The sequence below is a fragment of the Hemitrygon akajei genome, chromosome 1 (genome assembly GCF_048418815.1).
Source record: "Hemitrygon akajei chromosome 1, sHemAka1.3, whole genome shotgun sequence".
NCBI classification, from domain to species: domain Eukaryota; kingdom Metazoa; phylum Chordata; class Chondrichthyes; order Myliobatiformes; family Dasyatidae; genus Hemitrygon; species Hemitrygon akajei.
Window position 1 is genome coordinate 211582471 of NC_133124.1, and position 22024 is coordinate 211604494.

The window sequence follows — 22024 nt, forward strand, 5'->3', positions numbered from 1 at the left end:
GATGGACTTCCCTGCTGGTGCATGCCTGCAAACATCTTCTGCTGGGTGGGAACGGGGCATTTCCATGAGCATTCATGCCCACCCCCCCCCCCCCCCAAACACCTGACTCACTCCCTCACTCAGTGAGGCTTGTTGGCAGCTGCTCTTCCCTTGCCGACTCGCTCTCCTGTCGTCGCAGTTTCTATTCACAAGATCACAAGACAAAGGAGCAGAAATAGGCCATTCGGCCCATCGAGTCTGCTCCACCACTCCACTATGAGCTAAACTATTCTCCCGTCTAGTTCCAATTTCCGGCTTTTTTCCCATATCCCTTGATACCCTGACTAATTAGATACCTGTCAATCTCCTCCTTTTAAAAACTCTCAATGATTGGGGCTCCACAGCTGTATGTGGCAACGAATTCCATAAATCCACGATCCTCTAGCTAAAAAAATTTCTCCTCATCTCTGTTTTAAATGGGTACCCTCTAATTCTAAGGCTGTGACCTCTTGTCCTGGACTCACCCACCAAGGGAAACAGCCTTTCCACATCTACTCTGTCCAACCTTTTCAACATTCAAAATGTTTCTATGAGATCCCCTCTCATTCTTCTGTACTCTTTAATGAACACAATCCAAGAGCCGACAAACACTCCTCATATGTTAGTCCCTGCATTCCAGGAATCATCCTCGTGAATCTTCTCTCAACTCACTCACACTCTCCCTCTCCCTCTCCCTCTCCCTCTCCCTCTCCCTCTCCCTCTCCCTCTCCCTCTCCCTCTCCCTCTCCCTCTCCCTCTCCCTCTCCCTCTCCCTCTCCCTCTCCCTCTCCCTCTCCCTCTCCCTCTCCCTCTCCCTCTCCCTCTCCCTCTCCCTCTCCCTCTCCCTCTCCCTCTCCCTCTCCCTCCATTTCTGACTTACAGATGGTTTGAGTTACGAACAATTATCAGGAGTGGAACCCTGTTTCCACCGGAGAACTGTCTGTATATATTATATTTGCAAGCTATTAAGACTTCATTTAGAAATTCACTAGGCTCTTCTGGCCCAAGGAGCCTGACTGCCCGATTACACCCATGTGGCCAATTTACCTTCTATTCTGCACGTCTTAGGAATGTGGTAGGAAACAGGAGCGCCTGGAGGAGAGGTCACAGGAAGAACGCACAAACTCCTTACAGAAGTGGAGAATTGAACCCGTGTCATTGGCACTGCGGTAGCATTTGGCCGCGGTGCCGCTGAGGGTGGGCCCGTATCTATTGAACACAGGACCTCCCTGTAATATTTCCCTGCTCCCCAGGCATGCTTACGTGGAGCCTCCGCCCCCTAGAAACCCGATTAGCTGTTGGATTTAGTTTGATGTTAGCATTAATGATCCGAAACCAATTGGGGTGTTGTAAAAACTGACCTGGTTCATCAGTGGTCGCCAGCAGAGGACCTGTCCACTCCTCCTTACTCAGACCCACACAACGTGGTTGACTCTTGATTTAAAAAGTAAGAAGTTAGTTACTGCTGGTTATGCCACTGGTGTTTAAGGCAGCAATGAAGGTCCTTCATCTGTGCCGGTCCTTGGCCATCTTCTCAGTCGTGAAAATCCCGAGTGGACTCTCAGGAATGCTGTCACACCCAGATATAGGGTCCTTTATTGTGTTTCCATAACAATTTTTTTTGTAGAAAAATTAGCCCTGAGCTGAACCCCTGAACCTGGAGGACCAGAGGGCCACTCTTAGTCTGACCTCTACCCTTTGACCTGTTTGGCATGGATAACTCGACCAAGAGCCAAAGCGTAAACCCCCGGCTCCAGCCAACATCGCTCTCCGGGTCATTGAGGCACACGCAAGCCTCCAAGCCACAACAAGGTTGTGCTGCTCTTGCAGGAAAGTAGGGCAAAGGGATTTAAAACAAAAAACAATGAATAATCTGCTGGAGGAACTCAGCAGGTCGAGCAGCATCTCTGGGGTAGATGGTGGGGGGGGGGGGGGGGAGAGGAGGGCCTTTTTGGCATGGGTGATCCTACCAAGAGTCAAAGCACAAGACCCCAACTCCGGCCAACGTAAACCCAAGAAAATCTGCAGATGCTGGAAGTTCAAAGCAACACACACACAAACACACAAAATGCTGGAGGAACTCAGCAGGCCAGGCAGCATCTGTGGAAAAGGGTAAACAGTTGACCTTTCACCAGGACCGGAGAGGAAGGAGAGAAGCTAACATGGTTCTCCAGGTCATTGAGATATGCAAGCCTCCAAAGGTTGTGGTCCTCTTGGAGGTTTGATTTAGAAAGAGAGAAAGATTAGCTTTATTTACCACATGTACATTGAAACATACAGTGAAATGAATTATTTGCATCAAATTAAATCAGCAAGGGTTGTGCTGATCAGCCTGAAAGTGTTGCCATGCTTCCAGTGCCAACATAGCGAATTGTGGCCGGGCTATGTTGGCACGTCCACAACTCACTAACCCTAGCCATTCATCTTTAGAGTGTGGGAGGACACCAGAGCATCCGGAGGAAAAGCACACGGGGAGAATGTGTAAACTCCTTACAGACAGAGGTAGGAATCGAACCCTGATCGCGTTCTCCCCTGAAATGGTCCAGCAAGTCGGGGACAGTTGGGGCATAGCAATAAGTGCTGCCTTTGATAGCAACTGTGTGTGAATTTTAGTAAATGCAACCAGAAAGCCTTGTACAAAAATCCTTCACTCTGCCTTGCAGTCTGGTGGCCATCCCCGTCTACGTCAAACACAACATCAACTTCCGGGATGGCAGCTCCACAGGGCGATTCGAGATCACCATCGGGCCAAAGCAGACGATGGGAAAGATGTTGGAGGGGACTATTGTGACCAGCCAGCTGCCGAAGGTGGTACTGAATGTCAATCTCACCTCCACGCAAGGGAACTACAACTTTGACCCCGTCACCAAGGTAAAGAAAAGTCACCAACCTGAAATGTTGATTCGGTTCCATTTCCACATATACTGCCTGTCCTCTTGAGTATGTTCAGCCCTTTCTATATACAGACGACCTTCGTAGGAACCATGTATCTATTTTCTGTCTCTCTCTATTATATTTTGTGTCGTACGTTTAATTTGGGATGTGGTAGAAGCAATGAGTATAGTCACACACTCTCTCTTCGTTGGTTAGTCTTGTTGAGAGTTAGAGACAACCAGGGAATCTTTTTTTTTTTGCTAGCAACTAACTTTTTTTAGTTACACTTGTTTTGCTTATTTTATTATTTCATTATTTCTAACATCGCTATGAGGTCATTTGTCTCTGCTGGTTTTGTAACAATGGATCAAACTTTCCCCGACATGGAACCTCGTTATTCTGGAAGCGTGTCAGCTCCCGTACTCAGTCTCTCAGTGGTTTGGTTTGCTTCCAGGTGACTGCTATGACCTTAACATTAAGGGCCTCTCCCCTGCAATTCTTTGGACCCTGCTTGGTCCATTTTGGATTGATATATGGGTAGGAGGAAAATTTTAGAGGGCTACAGGCCGAACGCAGGCAGAGGGGATTAGCTTTGAAGGGACCCTACAACCATCGGTCTCCTGAACCAGTGTGGATAACTTCACTCACCTCAACTCTGAACTGACTCTGCAACCTACAAACTCACTTCTAAGGACTCTGCAACACGTTCTCAGTATTCGTTGTATTTGCATAATTTGTCTTGTGTCTGTCGGGTCTTTTTTTTTAATGTATAGTTCTTTATCTTCCTGTAAATGCCTACATGACGATGATTTTCAGGGTAGTATATGGTGACATATACATACTTTGATAATAAGTTTACTTTGACTTTGACCGTAGTCAGCATCACTGTTCCCTCTAAGTTGCGTGAGTGTGCGGTCGCACAGTAACTGCATTGCTCCTGCGCACGTGCCTTTGTTGCCATCCAGTGGAAGTTTCTTTTACATAATGTTCGTGTAATTTTGAAATCTATGTTAATACAATTGTGAAATACCCTGTAATTATGTTCTCATAAATATAATCTGTAAATTTTCTAAATGCTAAACATACCACAACCTTTTTATTTGGAAACATTTTAGAGCTTCAGAGTATTTACGTTCAATGTTTCAAGTCACAACTTTGTTACAGATTGGAACATTGAAAACACAGAATGGAAGTCGGGAGCTCATTGTTCATAAAGGACCGGCCCACTGATCGTGGACGCTGTTTAAAACGCCACACGTTTTAGATGCCATGCCAAAATTTCCTGCTTAGAGCAATGGTTAGCCAGTGCAGCTGTAAAGAAAAAAATGAGGAATTTTAGTCAGTGTGGATAAGTTGGGCCGAAAAGCTTGTCTTATGTGACTATAAGCGTGGTGGTAAAATTAATTAAATCTGATTTCGGAATTGTAGAAGGCAGCCGTAAATCCCAGGGGATCATGGGTTTGCACCTCTGGGTGGACTGTGTCCTCTCCAGGGTGCAAGCCTGGGTGGGAAGATTTGAAGAACTGGCTTTTTGCCCATGCCGTGGGCTCCCCCTCTCCACGTCGCTGATGTAGTCCAAGGGAAGGGCAAGCACCAATACAGCTCGGCACCAGTGTCATCGCAGAGGTTGCCAGAGTGAAGTTGTAAACAACATCAAACTGCCTTAGGGACCCTGGCTCCGGATTTCTTCCTCGGGGTTTACTCCTGAAGCCTTTCCCATGGGTGGGTATGGCCGCAAGGCAACAGAGGCTTAAAATCAGAGTTTTCCTTCTCCTAGGCTGATGAGCCCCACCTGCCCGAATAAATGCTAAAAGTAGGTCACGTGAATGCTGTCTCTACTTGCGTCTACCACAGGAGATCCAATACATTGTCAGTAATGTGTTTGCGTTACTGATCTGAGTCCTTTTGCACCTAACGGTAGATTTTCTTTCCCCTGAAATGTTGCAGGTGCTGACGTGGGATATTGGGAAGATCAATCCCCAGAAGCTGCCCAGTCTGAAGGGTTCCATGAGCTTGCAGGCAGGGTCGCCCAAACCTGACGAGAACCCCAACATTAACGTCCAGTTCAAGATCCAACAGTTGGCCATATCAGGTACACCCAACCCAGCAGGGTTGACTCGTCCTGGCTTGTAACACGTTCAAATTGAGCTGAATTTGTTGTCACGTGCACCAGTACGGTGAGGTATAGATACAAAGAGACACTCACTAGTATCAGCATCACAGGCACAGAATATACATTATACAAGACAGTGAAGAAAACAAGGCATAAAGTTACAGAGTGCTACTGCAGTGAAATGGGCCCTTTGGCCCATCTAGTCTGTACTGGACTGTTTGTTTATTTAGAGATACAGAACAGGCCCTTCTGGCCCAATGAGCCACACCACCCAGCAACACATCTATTTACCCCTAGCCTAATCGGAGGGCAACTTGCAATGACCAGTTAACCTACTAACTGGTATGTCTTGGGAATGTGGAAGGAAACTGGAGCACTCGGAGGAAACCAGAGTGTGCTTACGGAAAGGACCCTGAAGACTACTTACAGATAGCATCGGAATTGAACTTTGAACTCTGCCTCGAGCAGTAATAGTGTTGCGCTAACGGCTACGCTACCATGATGCCCTGTTACTCTGCCGAGTCCCATCGACCCACACCAGGACCATAGCACACCAGACCCACCCCCACCCCATACATGTACTTACCCAAACTTCTTGAACCTCGTCTTGTTCACCTGCTTGTTTCACATTCTGAGTGAAGTAGCTCCCCCTCAGGTACCTCTTAACTATTTTAACTTTCACCCTTAACCTATGACTTCTAGTTCTAGTCTCACTCAACCTGCTTGCATTTATCCTATCCATATTCCTCAAAATTTTTCATATCTCCATCAAATCTCCCCTCATTTTCCTACGCTCTGGTGGATAAAAATCCCAATCCATTCAATTGTTCCCTATAACTTGGGCTCCTCAAGCCCCAGCAATGTCTGTGTAAGTTTTCCCTGTACTCTTTCAATCTTATGAATATCTTTTCTGTAGGTAAGTGATCAGAACTGCACATAATAGTAAACCTCAATTCAAGCCAAGTCCACGGGGTGGTGCAAGAAATGGCCTGTAGCATTCCGTTGATGAGGTAGGATTAGGTTTGGGAATATCAGTTCATGGGACATCAGGCTACTGTACCTCCTGCTCAGTGGTAGCTACGAGAAGAGAGGGCAAGCAAGACATTTGTATTTAACTAGCTTCTTCCACTTCCTTTCCTGATGCTTTGCCACCAGCAGAATGCTGCTGTAGTTTAAGGAGATGGGAAAAGTATAGTGGAGATTTCCGAGGCTGGTTGGTAATGGTATCAGCAGGGTCTTGCTGTCTGTGTGGAGTCTGCATGTTTTCCCCGTGACCTCTCCACTTTCCTCTAAGTGCTCTACAATCCTTCTAAATTCCAATAATATGCAGTCTGGAAGGTTTTCTTGTCCCTAGTGAGGGGTATTGATGAGCATGAGGGTAGAGTAGTGGGAGGCACGGTACCGTAGAGGTTTGCATACCACGACTACAGCACCAGCGACTTGGGTTCAATTCCCCCCCACTGTCTTTAAAGAGTGTTCAGTGTTTCCTCTGGTGAATTATAGAATCATAGAAAAGTACAGCACATAAACTGGCCTTTTGGCCCATCTAGTCCATGCCGAACCATTTAAGCTGCCTAGTCTCATCAACCTGCGCTGGGACTATAACCCCCAATACGTCTACCATCAATGTACAGTACCTGACCAAATCTCTTACACGTTGAAATCAAGCTCGCATGCTCAGGTTTCCTCCCACATTCCAAAAATGTATGGGTGAGAGGGTTAATTGGTTACATGAATGAAATTGGGTGGTAAGGGACAGAAAGGCCTGTTGCTATGCTGCATCTCTAAATAAATAAAAGGAGGGACTGATGTAGGAATAGTGCAAGTGGGTGCCTAATGGCCAGTATTGACTCAGTGGGCAGAAGGGTCTGTTTCAGTGCTGTATGACTACGATTTTATGGACACTAACTTTAAAAAATATTCACAGAACACAAAAGGATGATTGCCAAGTTATGTTTTTTTAAAAGAAGGGTGAGGGATAAATATCACCAGGGAGTGGGATAGCCCCCTCACTTTTTAAAAGTTTTGCATAGGATCCTTTACAGCCTCCTAAAACATGTACCCCTCCGTTAATGGTAAGGGTCCATGGCCTAAAAAAAAGTCTGGGAACCGCTGTCCTAAAATTAGCGCCCTCAGCTCAGTGCCCAGATGACAGTTCCAACAGTGCAAAGCTTGCTTCCTGCTGTCTGGTGGGTCAGCCTTTTGTTGAAATTGGACGATTTGCTTTAACAGTCTGGGGTAAAAAGGAGAGAAATATAAGATGGCAGAGTACCACATGTTGACCCTTAACTTGATCATCCTAGACCATGACACATAGGAGTAGGATTAGGGAATTTGTCCCAACAAGTCTGCTCTGCCATTCTATCGTGGCTGATTTATTACCCCTCTCAGCCCCGTTCTCCTGCCTTCTTCCTGTAACCTTTAACACCCTTTCTAATCAAGAACGTGTCAATCTCTGCTTTAAATGTACCCAGTGGCTTGCCCTCCAAGGCTATCTGTGGCAATGAATTCCATGGATTCAACACCCTCTGGCTAAATTCTTAATTCTTGATTGTTGTTTATACTTCTTGAGTACTGTCCCACTGACTGGGCGGCCTCTTCTTGGCACTGCCCCAGTAGGCACATCAGTGTCCTGCAGAACTGCCCTCCTGACAACAGAGCACTCCCCCAGGGTAACACGTGCACAAAATGCTGGAGGAGCTTAGCGGATCAGGCAGCATCTATGGAGAGGAATAAACGGTCGACATTCTGAGGTGAGACCAGAATAAGGTGTTTAAAGGGGTAGGAGTTCAAAATGGAAGGCCATAGGTGAAACCAGGTGAGGGGGGAGAAGTGTGGCTAAGGGAGGGGGAGAATGAAGTGAGCAACTAGGACGTGATAGGTGGAAAAGTCTGAAGAAGGAATCTGATAGGAGAGGAGAGTGTGGACCACGGCCAAAAGGGAAGGTGATAGGCAGGTGAGAAGGGGGGGAGGGAAAAATTACAAGAGGTTGAAGAAATCGGTGTTCATGGCCAGGTTGGAGGCTACCCAGATGGAATATGAGGTGTTGCTCCAATCTGATAGTGGCCTCATTATGGCAGTAGAGGAAGTCATGGACCGACATGTCGTAGTGGGAGTGGCCAGTGGTTGGCCACTGGGAAATCCTGCTTGTTACGGAGAGAGTGAGGGTGCTTGATGACTCCGAACTAAGCCCCAGTTTTTTTCCTAACCAGCGAAAACTTCTTCAATCATTAAGCGACTTTGCTGAGCACCCACATGAAAGGGTTAACGGCTGGCCAGTGGTAGGCTGCTGGGTTACTAATGATTAAATGATGATTAATGATGGTTTCAGAACTCCATTAAACATCTCCATCTAACGCAAATAGCTCATGGCGTAAAGATCCCTGGCTCTCTTTTCTTGAGTAGACTGTTTACACTCATGATGCCCAAGAACAAAACTTGCTTAAAGCTCCAGAAAGATTTCCTGATGATAGAAATCAATTTGTACTTACTGCCCCGTTACGTCGCTGGCGTTTAGGGTAGTGATGAAGGTCCTCCATCTCTGGTGGTGTTCAGGGCATCCTTCATCATATCAGAAGCTTTCTCTCGGTTTTCACTACTGGCAGCCATGCAGATCCTGGGTGGAGGCTCAGGAATACCGTCACACTCAGTTGTAGAAGGATTCTTCTTTGTTGTTTCCGTAACTATTTTGTTTGACCAGTCAGGGTTGTTAGCCCTGACCTGAACCCCCGAACCTGGAGGACCAGTGGACCACTCTTAGTCTGACCTCTACCCTTTGACCTGTTTGGCATGGGTGACCCTACCAAGAGACAAAGCATAAAGCCCATACTCCAGCCAACATAGCTCTCCGGGTCATTGAGGCACACAAGCCTCCAAACCCCTCGACAAAGTTGTGGTTCTCTTGGAGGAAATTAATTTTGTATGGGCTTATAAGCTGATTGCATTGAATATAGGAGAGGGTAGCCCCATAGGGGAGGTATTTAAAATTAGGGGGCATTGGTTTGCAGTAGGAGGTTCAGGGGTTTCTTCACCAGGAGAGTGGTTGGAGTCTCAAACATACTTGCTGAGGGGGTAGTGGAGGTAAAGGCTCTCACAGCATTTACGAAGAATGTACATGGTATACAATGCCTTTGACTATGTGTCAGTAAATGGGAATATATATGTAGGGGATTAATGGCATGGATATGATGGGTTGGAAGGTCTGTATCTATAAAACAAGGCTCTGTCAAACTAGTTCATTTTCTTTTACCTTCTGAGAGGAAGGAACTGGTGCTTCTTATTAGAATTGGGATAATGTCTTTCCTTTGGGACTGTCTAGAGTAGAAGGGCACTTAATAATATGAAAGGCTCCTGTCCGATCAACAGAGGCATGAATCTCAATAAATAAAATTGAGTTGGGTTATGAGGAAGGGATACGCCGACTCTTTATTCCCCTCCATAGTTGCTGCCCGGTCTACTGAGTTCCTCCAGCATTTTGTGTTTGTTCCTCTAGATTTCCAGCATCTGCAGAACCTCTTGTGCTTGATCAATTGTACTTCATTTTTTTTTTTAACTAAAGGAAGGTTTTCTGCATCACTGCCTAGCTTTTATTTAGAATCAGTTGGAAAGTAGGATCCTTCGATACAGCTCCGAGTGCAGAACACCACTTTTAACCGTTAACATTTTGATTTCTCAAGCACTACTGTTCTGACCTCTGGGCACAACTGTAAGTGGGATGCCAGTTCCGTTGAGGGTGGCCATTTCAAAGTGAAGCATCTTCGAGCAGAGTACCTACTTTTCCAGTCTCCCTAGCCCTTTCAAGGTCTGTAAGATACCATTTGGTTTCTATCTCCTGTGATTTGCGGGGGCCCGCTGACAAAATCCTGTGCTGCCCTTTATTTCAGGTCTGAAGGTGAACCGACTGGACATGTACGGAGAGAAGTACAAGCCATTCAAGGGCATCAAGTACATGACGAAAGCCGGCAAATTCCAAGTCCGCACATAGTGGATTTTCCTAAGGCACTTGCTTCCGACAGCCGTGAGAGTTTTGTTCCCTGCCTGCCTGCTTCCCAGTTGGGGTTACCTTTTTTTCTTCCTTTATTACTGTTTCTTGTGTATCAATAGAACCACCTTGGTGGTTAGCTGCACTTCCAAAGAATCCAGCACAGGTTTAACCATCAATATTGTTGGTATGAACCAGAGGTTATAGACCTCGAAGTCAAGTTGGCGATACCTGGGACTCGATGCCCTCTGGAGCAGCAGCTGCCATCCTCCATTTCCCGTCACTCAGTTACGCAAATCGTTGATGGAGGCGCTGAAGTGGGCGTAGCTGCAACCACGATGCATGCTGTCCATGGTAAAGTTTAACATCAGTTTCTTCTGCACACTATATAGCGGGAAGTCTGCCTTTAACTCACATTCTAACAGGCAGTAGCCTCGCAAAAGCTGAAAAATTTGTGTGTTAATGTGTTTATGTTGCCAGAGTAGAAAAGAAATTCTGGAACAAACAACTACACCGCACGTCCCCCAACTTTGTGTGTGGGCTGAGTAGTAGTGGCATAGTACTTTAACTTTGTCACTATTTCAATGTGCTCGAGGGTTTACAAGGGTGCTAATTTAGTTTTATGCTGTTATAAGGACACTTGATTTCCACAGGATATTTTTCTTAGTTGATGTAAGATAAAAACAGAAGATGCTGGGAAATGCTCAGCAGGTCGGGCAGCATCTGTGGAGAGTGAAATAACAAGTGAATAAGTTCTCCTCTATTCTGATAAATGGCCTGAACTTGAACTCAAAATTCTCCTCACGTTCTGCCCCTGCCCGCTGAACCACCCCAGCCGCCTTCTGTTTTTATTTCAAAGTGCATCATGTGTAGTGGGTTTTTCTTTTTGGTGAATCACAATGTAATCCTAGCTTCCCAGTCATCGAGCAGCACTTGCTGTTCACCAGACAACAATAAATGCCCCTCTGTCGAGTGAATTACCCCTGAGAGAAATGACCTGGGCACCTCTCCCGCCTATTCTGACCTGCAAACGCTGAATTAGAAATGAGACATCAGTAACTGCTGGAACCTTCCTGAATGTGGACATCGCAATGTAGCGGTGAAGTCATTCTTTTGGCCCGCTTGGTTTCTAACCTTTTCGCAGGCCGGTTGTAAAGCTGAGTGTGTATGTTGCAATACCCCATCAGGACGAGATAAACTCTTGCCAATGAGGTATAATTTTCAATCCTTGTCCGCGCTCAGAAGCAACAATTCCTAAGCTGAATATTTGCTACACTTTATCAGGTGAACAGATCTGTATGGGAAGCACTGATACCTTGTTGCTTAAAGTTTACCCAAACTCCTGCATTTGTGCTGCATTTGTTAAGGTTTGGTGTTGCAACTTTGTGTTGCGTTGTACTCTATTTAATGTTAATGTAATGCCCGCTATTCTGTAGCCACCAGTGGGGTGGCTGTGAGAAAAGTGTTGTGTTTTAACAAATAAGTCAACGAAGCTTGGGATTTGGCAGGATCTTCCTGGAAAGTACAAGACTGTGAATAAACTATTTGTTGCTATTCCAAATATAACAAACCCAAAATATACAGCCGGAATTTCTGTATTTCATTTCACGAGCATCTGATTAAGGCAGGGGTTCCATGGACCCCTTGCTTGATGGTATTGGTTCATGGCATAAAAAAAGGTTGGGAATCCCTGGATGAAGGTGTAGTGTATGGTCCAAGAAATGACTTAATTACAGAAGCACCTTAAATGTCATTCACCTGTGATCAGGCAAATGATAGAGCTGAGAGTGACCACTGTGGTTTTAATTATGTGCCTCTAGCCCAGGGGTTCCCGACCTTTTTTATGCCATGGACCCCTACCGTTAGCCGATCGGTCCCAACGGGGAGCCCCTGCTCTATTCTTCACCCTAAAAGAGAGAGGGGGCCTTTTCTTGTCCGCATGTTGCTTTGTGAAACGATTGAAGCTTTTGAATCTGCTCCATTGGGCCAAGTGGTACATTCTTCTCTAGATTTCTTTATGACCTAACATTCTGAGATGTTTTGAGTTCGACTGCAATGCAGGTGACCTGAAATATTTCCAAGGGTAAACTGCTGACCACAGAAAGCGGATTCCTCTCCAAAGTCTCATTAGTGAAGTAAGCAGGGTTTACCATGTTAATTTGCTGTTGAGATGAAACTGAGTTATTTGTGTGTGCAATACCTGACTTGCCCCTTGCGGGTGGTACAGCATCTTAATTTATTGTTTGGATATATTTAAAAGAATTATCTTTACTGTACACTTATCGGAAGTTGTTAATAGAGTATGAACTGTTACCGGAGCAGGGCAACCTTGCATGGGAAGCCTGTTCATTAATGTTTAGCGTTAAATAAAGTAAAACTTTGTTATGGCGAAGTGCCAGTGAGATTTTGTGTTTCTATTAGCTTCTCCTTCTCAATGATGTTTTCCCCGGAATCCTGGATGTATGCAGTAGTCTGGCAGGTTTGCCATTCGTAGATTGGCCAAACCCTAACACGGATCCCGCTGATCCGTGTGCATAGATTCAAATGGCATGGAGATACTTTTAATTCCCTCACAGCTCGACAGCTGGTAAAGCTGTGGGTGGAAGCGCAGCCAGCTGTCAGTTTTGATGTGGTAGCAAGGATTTTGTGTGCTTCCGTCTACCTGCACTACACCTTCTCTGTAGCTGCAGCATTATAACCTAAAGAAAGTCTCAGCCTGAAAGGTCAGCTGTTCATTCGTTTCCATAGATGCTGCCTGACCTGCTGAGTTTCTCCTGCATTTTGTGTGTGTGTGTATGTGTTGCTTTGCATTTCCAGCATCTGCAGACTTTCTCCTATTTGGTGTACCTTGCATTCCATTTACATTTTACCAACCCGGTGTAATTACATATGGCATGATGTGCCAGAATGACACACAAATCCCAAGCTCTTCACTACGTCTTGCACTGAAGAGGTTTACCAGGATGCTGCCCAGATTAGAGGGTATGTGCTATCAGGAGGTTGAACAAACTTGTTGTTTTCTCTGAAACACGAGATTGTGTAGGTGTTGGAAATTAGGAGCAACAGGCACGAAATGCCAGAGGAATTCAGCAGTTCAGGCAACATCTATGGAGGGGAAGACAACATTTTGAGCCGAAACCCTTCATCAGGACTGAAGTTTTCTCTCAAGTGGCAGAGGCTAAGGGGAGACCTACTAGGAGTGTATAAGATTGTGATTGGCAAAGATGGAGTAGACAGCCTGTATCCTTTCCCTTCCCAAGGCTGAAATATCTAATACTTTCCAACATCTGCAGAATCTCTCAATGGAGGCACTGCCACTCCCTCACACTGCACCACAGGCATCCCAAGGTTGGGCTTGGATTGGAGAGTCCACCTGGAGTTCATGTGTGGGTTTGCCGTGAACATCCTTTACATCCCCATGACCTGGATGAATTTTTCCATGCTATCCTGTCCCTAGGCTGTCTGTGGCTGGCACAAGTGGCAATTTGTGCAAAGCTCTCCACGTTCCTTCTATCACAAATGCGGCACATTAAATTCAACTTGGAAATATTGTTAAAATAGGAGGGACAGGCTATTTGGCCCTTCCATCCTTTGTTGTTCAATACCATATTCCCACTCAAAGTTCAAAGTAAATTTATTATCCAAGTATGTATATGTTCCCATAAACTACCTTCAGGTTTATTTTGAGACAAGAGAAAATCTGTGGATGCTGGAAATCCAAGCAACACACACAAAATACTGGAGGAGCTCATCAGGTCAGGCAGCATCGATGGAAAAGAATACAGTCGACATTTCGGGCCGAGACCCTTCTGAAGAGTCCTGCTGAAGACTCTCGGCCTGAAGTGTCGACTGTACTCTTTTACATAGATGCTGCCTGGCCGGCTGAGTTCATCCACCATTTTGTGTGTGTTGTTCAGATTTATTTTATAGGCATTTACAGGAAAGTGAAATGTATACACTAGAATTTATCAAAAACTATGAATAACAAAGTCTAACAAATAACCAATGTGCAAAAGACAACAGATCATGCAAATAACTTAAAAAGTAGACAAATAATATTAAGGACATGAGTTGCAGTATCCTTGAAAATGAGTCCTCAGGTTGTGAAATCAGTTCAGTGTTGAAGTGAGTGAAGTTATCCTCGCTGGTTCAGAAACCTGATGCTTGTAGGGTAATATCTGTTCCTGCAACTGGTGATCTAAAGTTCATGTACCTCCTTCCCAATGGAGTAACGAGAAGAGACTGTAGCCTGGATGGTGGGGGCCCTTGATGATGAATGCTGCTTCCTTGTGGCAACGCTCCTTGTAGATGTGCTCAATTATGTGGTGGGGCTTTGCCTGTGGCGGTCTCTTCCCATCATCAATGATGCCTGCCCACCCCCGTGCTTCTGAGAACTGAACGCCCTACAACAGACGTTTCAAAGGTGTAGTATCACCAACGTTGTCAATGCAAACCCCTCCAACTTCTCTTAAAGGATAAAAAGCCCATAGTCACGCTCCTCTGAGGCTTTATGAAGCCCCACTTGGACTATTGTGAGCAATTTTGTGTCCCTGATCTAAGAAAGGGTGTGCTGAAGTTGGAGACTGTTCAGAGGACGTTCATGAGAATGAAAGGTTTATCATATGAGGAGTGTTTGATGGCTCTGGGCCTGCACTCACTGGAATTCAGAAGAATGGTGAGAGACCTCATAGAAAACTATTGAATGTTGAAAGGCCAAGATAGTGTGGATGTGGAGCGGATGTTTCCAAAAGTGGGTAGTCTGGGACAAGAGGGCTCAGCTTCAGATTAAAGAGACGTCCATTTAGAATGGAGATGAGGAGGAACTTCTTTAGCCAGAGGGAGGTGGATCTGTGGAATTCGTTGCCACAGACAGCTGTGGAGGCCAAGTCATTGGGTGTATTTAAGGCAGAGGTTGATAGGTTCTTGATTAATCGGGCATACATGAAAGGTTACAGGGAGAAGGCAGGAAATTAGGGTTAAGAGTGAAATGGATCAGCCATGATGAAATGGTGGAACAGACTCAATGGGCCAAATGGCCTAATTCTACTCCCATGTAATTCAGAGGGTCGAGGAGCATCTGTGGAAGGGAAAGGATCTGTTAACGTTTCGGGTGGAACACAAGGGTCCAGATATGGGATGTTGACCCAAAACATTAATGATTAATAATTCTGCCCGACACACACACATACACACCTCAATTGGCCTGGTCTTCCCCCCCCCCCCCCCCCAGCAGATTTCAAATACTGGTATTTGCAGCAATTGGGTAGTGCAATGCTTAGTACTGGGTGATGGGATGGAGATGCATCTCTACAAAAGGAGTTGTAAGGCGCTCCTTCCTTCCACTAGCCTGCAGATCACCCTAGGGCGAGGTGTAGCCCTTGCTTAGCACCCCCCAACCTTGATCAGGGTCAGGTGAAGCCATGGGAGCGGGTGGTGGATGGTCGTACGAGCAGCTGCTGCTTATCACAAGTCCTGGTTATGCGACCACCGACACCAGGCAGACAATCCCTGAAGAGTTTTGATAATGGCTGGGGTCGCCTGTCTCGTAAAGACACTGTCCAGAAGAAGACGATGGCAAGCCAAGAACGATCATTGTCAAGACCATGACTGCCCACATCATGCAATGCAGCAAATAATGAATGAGTGGTTAGCATCACGCTATTACCGCACCATTGATCAGGTTTCAATTCCCACCACTGTAAGGAGTTTGTACGTTCTCCGTGAACCCGTGGGTTTCCTCCCACAGTCCGAAGATGTACCTGTTAGGGATGAAATTTGTGGGCATGCTATGTTAGCATTGGAAGTGTGGCGACACTGGTGGGCTACCCCCAGCACATCCCCAGACTGGTCATTGATGCAAATAATGCATTTCACTATGTTTTCATGTTTTGACATACACGATAGAGGAAACTCATCTTTCTCTTTTAACCAGCCTCTTGCGTTTCCAGCAATGCCAGGGCAGTTAGCTTCAGCGGGCAGGCCATGTCCTTGCAAACCCAATACCGGACTCCTGAAAGAACATAAGAAATAGCAGCAAGAGTCGGCCATCTGGCCCATCAAGCCTGCTCTGCCATTCAATAAGATCATGGCTGATCTGACCATGGACTTGTCTCCACCTACCTGCCTTTTCCCCATAACTTTTAATTCCCCTACTATGCAAAAATCTTTCCAACCTAGTCTTAAATATATTTACTGAGGTAGCTTCCACTGCTTCACTGGGCAGAGAATTCCACAGATTCACCACTCTCTGAGAAAAGCAGTTCCTCCTCATCTCCATCCTAAATCTCCTCCCTTGAATCTTGAGGCTATGTCACCTAGTTCTAGTCTCACCTACCAGTGGAAACAACGTTCCTGCCTCTATCTTGTCTATCCCTTCCATAATTTTATATGTTTCTATAAGATCTCCTGTCATCCTTCTGAATTCCAGTGAGTCCAGTCCCAGGTGACTCAATCTCTCTTCATAGTCTAATCCCTACAACTCTGGAACCAACCTGGTGAATCTCCTCTGCACCACCTCCAAAGCCAGTACATCCTTCCTCAAGTCAGGAGACCAGAACTGCATGCAGTACTCTAGACGCGGCCTTACCAGTACCCTGTACAGTTGCAGCATAACCTCCCTGCTCTTAAATTCAATCCCTCTAGCAATGAAGGCCAACATTCTATTTGCCTTCTTGACAGCCTGCTGCACCTCCAAACCAACCATTTGTGATTCATACACAAGCATTCCCAAGTCCTTCTGCACAGCAGTGTGCAGCAATCTTTTACCATTTAAATACCAAACTGATCTTCCATTTTTCCTTCCAAAGTGGATGACCTCGCATTTACCAACATTGTACTCCATCTGCCAGACTCTTGCCCACTCACTTAACCGATCTATAACACACACTATTCCAAGCTCTGCAGTGAGGGAAGATCCAAGGATATGCTCAATATACCGACTGGCTCCTGGGAATCTCTGGTCCATGACCACTCAAGTCAACGAAAGAGCAATTGGGATGGTATTGATAACCTCGGGTCTGTTGCTCAGGAACATGGAAGCTCAGGGTAGAAAGTGGAGCGCCACATTCCTGTCCTGTCGGACACCTGCTCTGTGGTTCTCATATTTGCCTCATTCATCTACTCAGATCCCGGCAAACTGGACTGAAATAAAGTCATCCTCAATCCCAGTGAACATGACTGCATGCGCGTTGCTCCAGAGGTGATCTTTGCGAGTCCGCTGGAGAAGTCTAGGGCCTAACATCTGCAAGTCCAAGCCTGCTGGAGGCTGAGGACGGCCTGCCCTGGGGTTGGAGGACGGGGTATGTGATTGAGTTGGAGAGAGAAACGAGGCTTGTCTTTGCTGTTGCTTGTCGTGCTCTGTGTTCTTCTGCTGAGCATTGTGGGTATGCTATGTGTGGTGACACTCGCAGGCTGCCCCCAGCACTCTCTTGGGTGTGTTGGTTGTTAATGCAAATGACACATTTCACTGCACAATATAATTATGCACGTGATAAATAAATTTGAATCTTCAAAGTCCTGTATGTGTTTTTTTCACAAAACTATAAAAGTTTATTTAAGTAACAATCATGCAAGGTACAGACGTTCAGTATTTACAAGACAGTGCGTACATTCAGGTTAAATTATGATACTACCCTCTATATATCAGTCAATACCCTGGGGGTCCTACCCCTCCCAGCAGTCCTCCAGTGTGCCCATTGCAACCATGCGTTCCCTTCCCAGAGACGGCCAGGCATGAATACATCCTCGGAAAAGGGGCAGGCAGTCGGCCCCGGCAGAGCCCCCACTTCCTGCCGCCTAGACCCGTGAATGGCCATCTTGGCCAGGGCTAGGAGCAAGCCCACCAGGAGACCACGACCCGCCTCCTTCCGAACTGGGTGCCCGTATACGAGGAGCGCAGGGCTAAAGTGCAGCTGGAACCTGATCATCAGCCCCTTCAGAAACTCAAACAGGGGCTGCAACCTCTCACACTCCATGTAAGCATGATACACTGACTCCTCCCGCCTGCAGAATGGACAGGTGGATCCTGTGTGTGTGGAATCAGTATAGCCAGTTTTCTTTTCTGGGCCAGGTGATCTAATTTCTAGGTGATTTAATCATTCACCAAAGGTCCTCCTGTTGCTTCCCTCAAGCCACATGATCAGACATCTATGTTCCACCAGAGGGTGCAGTGACATAACATGTCTACTTCTGTTTCAAAGAAACAAGAACTTGGTTTTGAGTCTCCTGGTCGACAAGCAGTTCCTTCAAAATTATCAGAAGCATTGTGAATGTGGGAAGGGAAAATATTGACTGGTTCTTAAAGAGACCAATTGCACTGACCCTCCAGTTTCAGTGTGTCTATTATTAACAACTCAACCTCCAGTTATAAAGATGAAAAGACTAAGTATTGTGCTTCCTCAGACATTTACAGAAGAAAGGACACAGCCTGCAGGACTTTTCCCTGTCAAGACCAACATTTATTGCCCATTTCTTGTTGCCTTTGAGAAGGTGCAGTCCTTCCGGTCACTGCCCCTGGGAAAGGAGTAGCAGGATTGCGACCAATCCTTTCCGAAATGGATCTCACTCACTTAGATGTAATACTTATTTATTTATACATTGTATTTAGAAATACAGCATGGTACCAGGGTCCTGCTGCTAGAAGAGCACGCGCCTCCCCTGTGACCAATTAACCTACTCTCCCGTAGAAGAATCCACAGGAAACTCAAGAGGTCATGGGGAGAACATACGAACTCCTTCCAGACAGCAGTGATGTGAATCCGGGTCAGCGGTGCTGTAATAGCGTTCTGCTACCAGGCTGCACCCTGCTTTTGAAAGTTTACTTATTCTTCAACACTTTGAATGGTATTCCGTATTCTGAGCCAGGATGCAAATTCCTGTTTGCCTCTTTGAAGAGATAACCGACCACGAATAATGATGGCATGCATACAGCTGGTGGTTAGGAATAAACTGGACAGACCTGAAGTAACCTTTAGTCAAAGTAAATCATTATTTATTTTTTATAGACTAATATATACTCAGTAACTTTAAGGAAGCTGCTCTACTAATAAAGTGGCTACTGAATGTATGTTCATGGTCTTCTGCCGCTGCACCCCGTCCACTTCAAGGTTCAATATGTTGTGCATTCAGAGATGCTCTTCTGCACCCCACTGCAGTAACGTGTGGTTATTTGGGTTACTGCCAGCTTCTGTCCGTTCGAACCAGTCTGGACGTTCTCCACTGATCTTTCACCTTAACAAGGTGTTTATGCCTACAGAATTGCCACTTGCTGGATGATGCTTGTTTTTTGCTCCATTCTCTGTAAACTCTAGAGACTGTTGTACATGAAATCTTAAGAGGTTGGTCATTTCTGAGATACTCAAACCACCCTGTCTGGCACCAACAATCATTCTACAGTCTAAGTCACATAGATCACATTTCTTCCCTGTTTTGATGTTTAGTCTGAACAACAACTAAACCTCCTCACCACTTCTGCATGCTTTTATGCATTGAATTGCTGCCATATGATTGGCTGATTAGATATTTGCACTAACAAGTGGGTGTACAGGCATACCTTCAATAAGACTACAGTTTTGCTGTGGTTTGGAGGGTTGCGTGCTTCAATGACCTGGAGGGCTATGCTGCAAGGAGTTGGGGCTTTATGCTTTGGCTCTTGGTAGGGTGACCCATGCTAAACAAGTCAAAAGGTAAAGGCCAGACTAACAGTGGTCCACCAGTCCTCCAGGTTTGGGGGTTCAGCTCAAGGCTAACAACCCTGACTGGTAAAACATAATTGTTACAGAAACAACAATGGAGAATTCTTCTACATATGAGTGTGATGGTATTCCTGAGTCTCCACCCAAGACCTGCATGATGGACAGTAGTGTAAACCAAAAGGAAGCTACTGACATGATGAAGGAAGCCCTGAATACCATCAGCGATGGAGGACCTTCATTGTTGCCCTGAACACCAGCAGGACTTGAAAGGTCTTGGCCCAAAACATCAACTGTTTATTCATTTCCATAGATGCAACCTGACCTGCTGAGTTCTTCCAGCATTTTGTGTGTGTTGCTGTGGATTTCCAGCATCTGCGGACTTTCTGATGTCTATACTAAATACAATGGCATATTAATCATATTAATCAATAATATTAATCAGATATTAACCAGGGAAGGTTGGAGAACAGGCAAGAATGGGATGGATAGAAGAAGAGGAGTGAATGGCTGAGACGGGATGGAACCCGGGAGAAGATCAATGGTATAGGGGTTCAGGTGCCTATGGAGGGAGTTTGCAGGCTGATACGAGTGTCTGGGAAAGGTATAAGGAGAAGACCGAAGGGATCTAACAGATGGAGGAGAGAGAAACAAGAAGAAACTTTGCTGAAAATGGAACTGAAACAGCTGCATTCAACAAACTATTCACCACATCCTAGTTAGTATACTGCAATTGGTGATCACAAACGTGGTCCCTTCTGCACTGGTCAGCAAAGACACACCAGGAGGACAAAGGGACTGTCTGCTGATTCCTGGCCTTTATTGTCCACCTGCGCTGCACTTCCTCTGTAGCTGTGACACTTTTTTCGGTATTACCGTTTTAGCTTGTACTACTTCAACCTTATTTATGTTTTATTTATTTAGAGACACCGCCCCAGCCCTTCGCACCCAATGAGCCCACTCTGCCCGATTGCACCCATGTGACCAGTTGGCCCACTAACCTGTACCTCTTTGGAACGTGGGAGGAAACTGAAGCACATGGGGGAAACCCACGCGGCCACAGGGAAAACACCAAACTCCTTACAGACAGCAGCAGCAATTGAACCCGGGTCGCCAGCGCCGTGAAGTGTCACGCTAGCCACTGAACCACTGTGGCATCGCCCTGACTTCTCCGCGGATAGTCACCTTGTCGCGGTGGAGATGCTCGTGAGTTCCCGAGATCCCAAGAACGATGTGCCTGGAGGCTGGCCAAGAGGGAGGAACCAGACAAAGAGCGATCCAACCAAAACGTCCAGGGTGGAGCAGGAGGAAGATTACGACACATCGCAATGGCTGGGAAGGCAGAAGGCGGCTGCAGCAGTGACTGGTCCCCAGGAACACTGGATCCTGACTCCGATCCGTCAAGGGTCGTGTGGTGGCTGCCCCATTGCATCAGCCTCCCCATGTTAAACAAAGTAACCCACAGGCATTCTCCACTAATGGGATAACCCCTTTGGAGAACATCATACTCAGCTTGAGTGATCGCAATGCTACTAGCTCAACGCACCCTGTAATGGATTGATATGCATGAACAGTATACAAGAAAAGCTTTTCACTGTGCGACAAGAAGAAACCAATTCCGATTCCCTTTCACAAACAGGAGACACAAGAGACTGCAGATGCCGGAATCTGCAGCAACAGACAAGTCCGCTGGACTTGTTTCTCACAGAGGGAGATAAGCAGATTGGGACGGGTGGAAGCAAACGACCAACTTCTTCTTAAATGAATGAGAGGCTGTGGGTTAAGGGAGACAGGTGAAATGTTTAAGGGGACTCGGCACAGGAGGGGGAAGTACTTCACAGAGCATGGAACGAGCTGCCATTGCAAATGGTGGATGTGGGTTTGATTTCAACATTTAAGAGAAATTTGGATAGGTACATAGATGGGAGGGCGATGGTCCCGGTGCAGGTCGATGGGAGTAGACAGATTAATAGATGGGCCAAAGAGCCTGATTCTGTACTGTTCAATTACTCTGTAACTGAACTGTATGAACGATATGCAATCTGTTCACTATAGAGACACCTCAGTACATGTGATAATAACCAACTGAATAAAGATTGCTTATTGTTATTGTGCTGAGAATCCATGCAGAGTTAGTGGTATGTTTTTTTTGTGTGAGATGTGCGAATTCTGAGAGAGCTCCAGTCTCACTGATGTCTACATCTACACAAAGTACATCGAACTGCAGCTCCTTAGGGAGTGGGTTAAGGAGCTGGAGATGCAGCTCAATGACCTTCAGCTCATACGAGAGAACGGGGAGGTGACAGATGGCTCCAGGGAGGTACAGTAGTCACCCCTAAGTCGCAGGAG

At 46.1% G+C, this 22024-nt stretch overlaps 1 protein-coding gene across 1 annotated transcript in view; it reads left to right on the forward strand.

The window, feature by feature from the left end:
- Positions 1–12378, forward strand: part of LOC140735126 (AP-3 complex subunit mu-2) — a 48905-nt gene extending 36527 nt beyond the window's left edge. Inside the window, exons 6-8 of the mRNA XM_073059922.1 lie at positions 2682–2889; positions 4840–4984; positions 9889–12378. Coding sequence (XP_072916023.1) covers positions 2682–2889; positions 4840–4984; positions 9889–9989 — 454 coding nt within the window. The 3' untranslated portion in view covers positions 9990–12378. The remainder of the gene's footprint in view (positions 1–2681; positions 2890–4839; positions 4985–9888) is intronic.
- The last annotated feature ends 9646 nt before the right edge of the window (positions 12379–22024 follow it).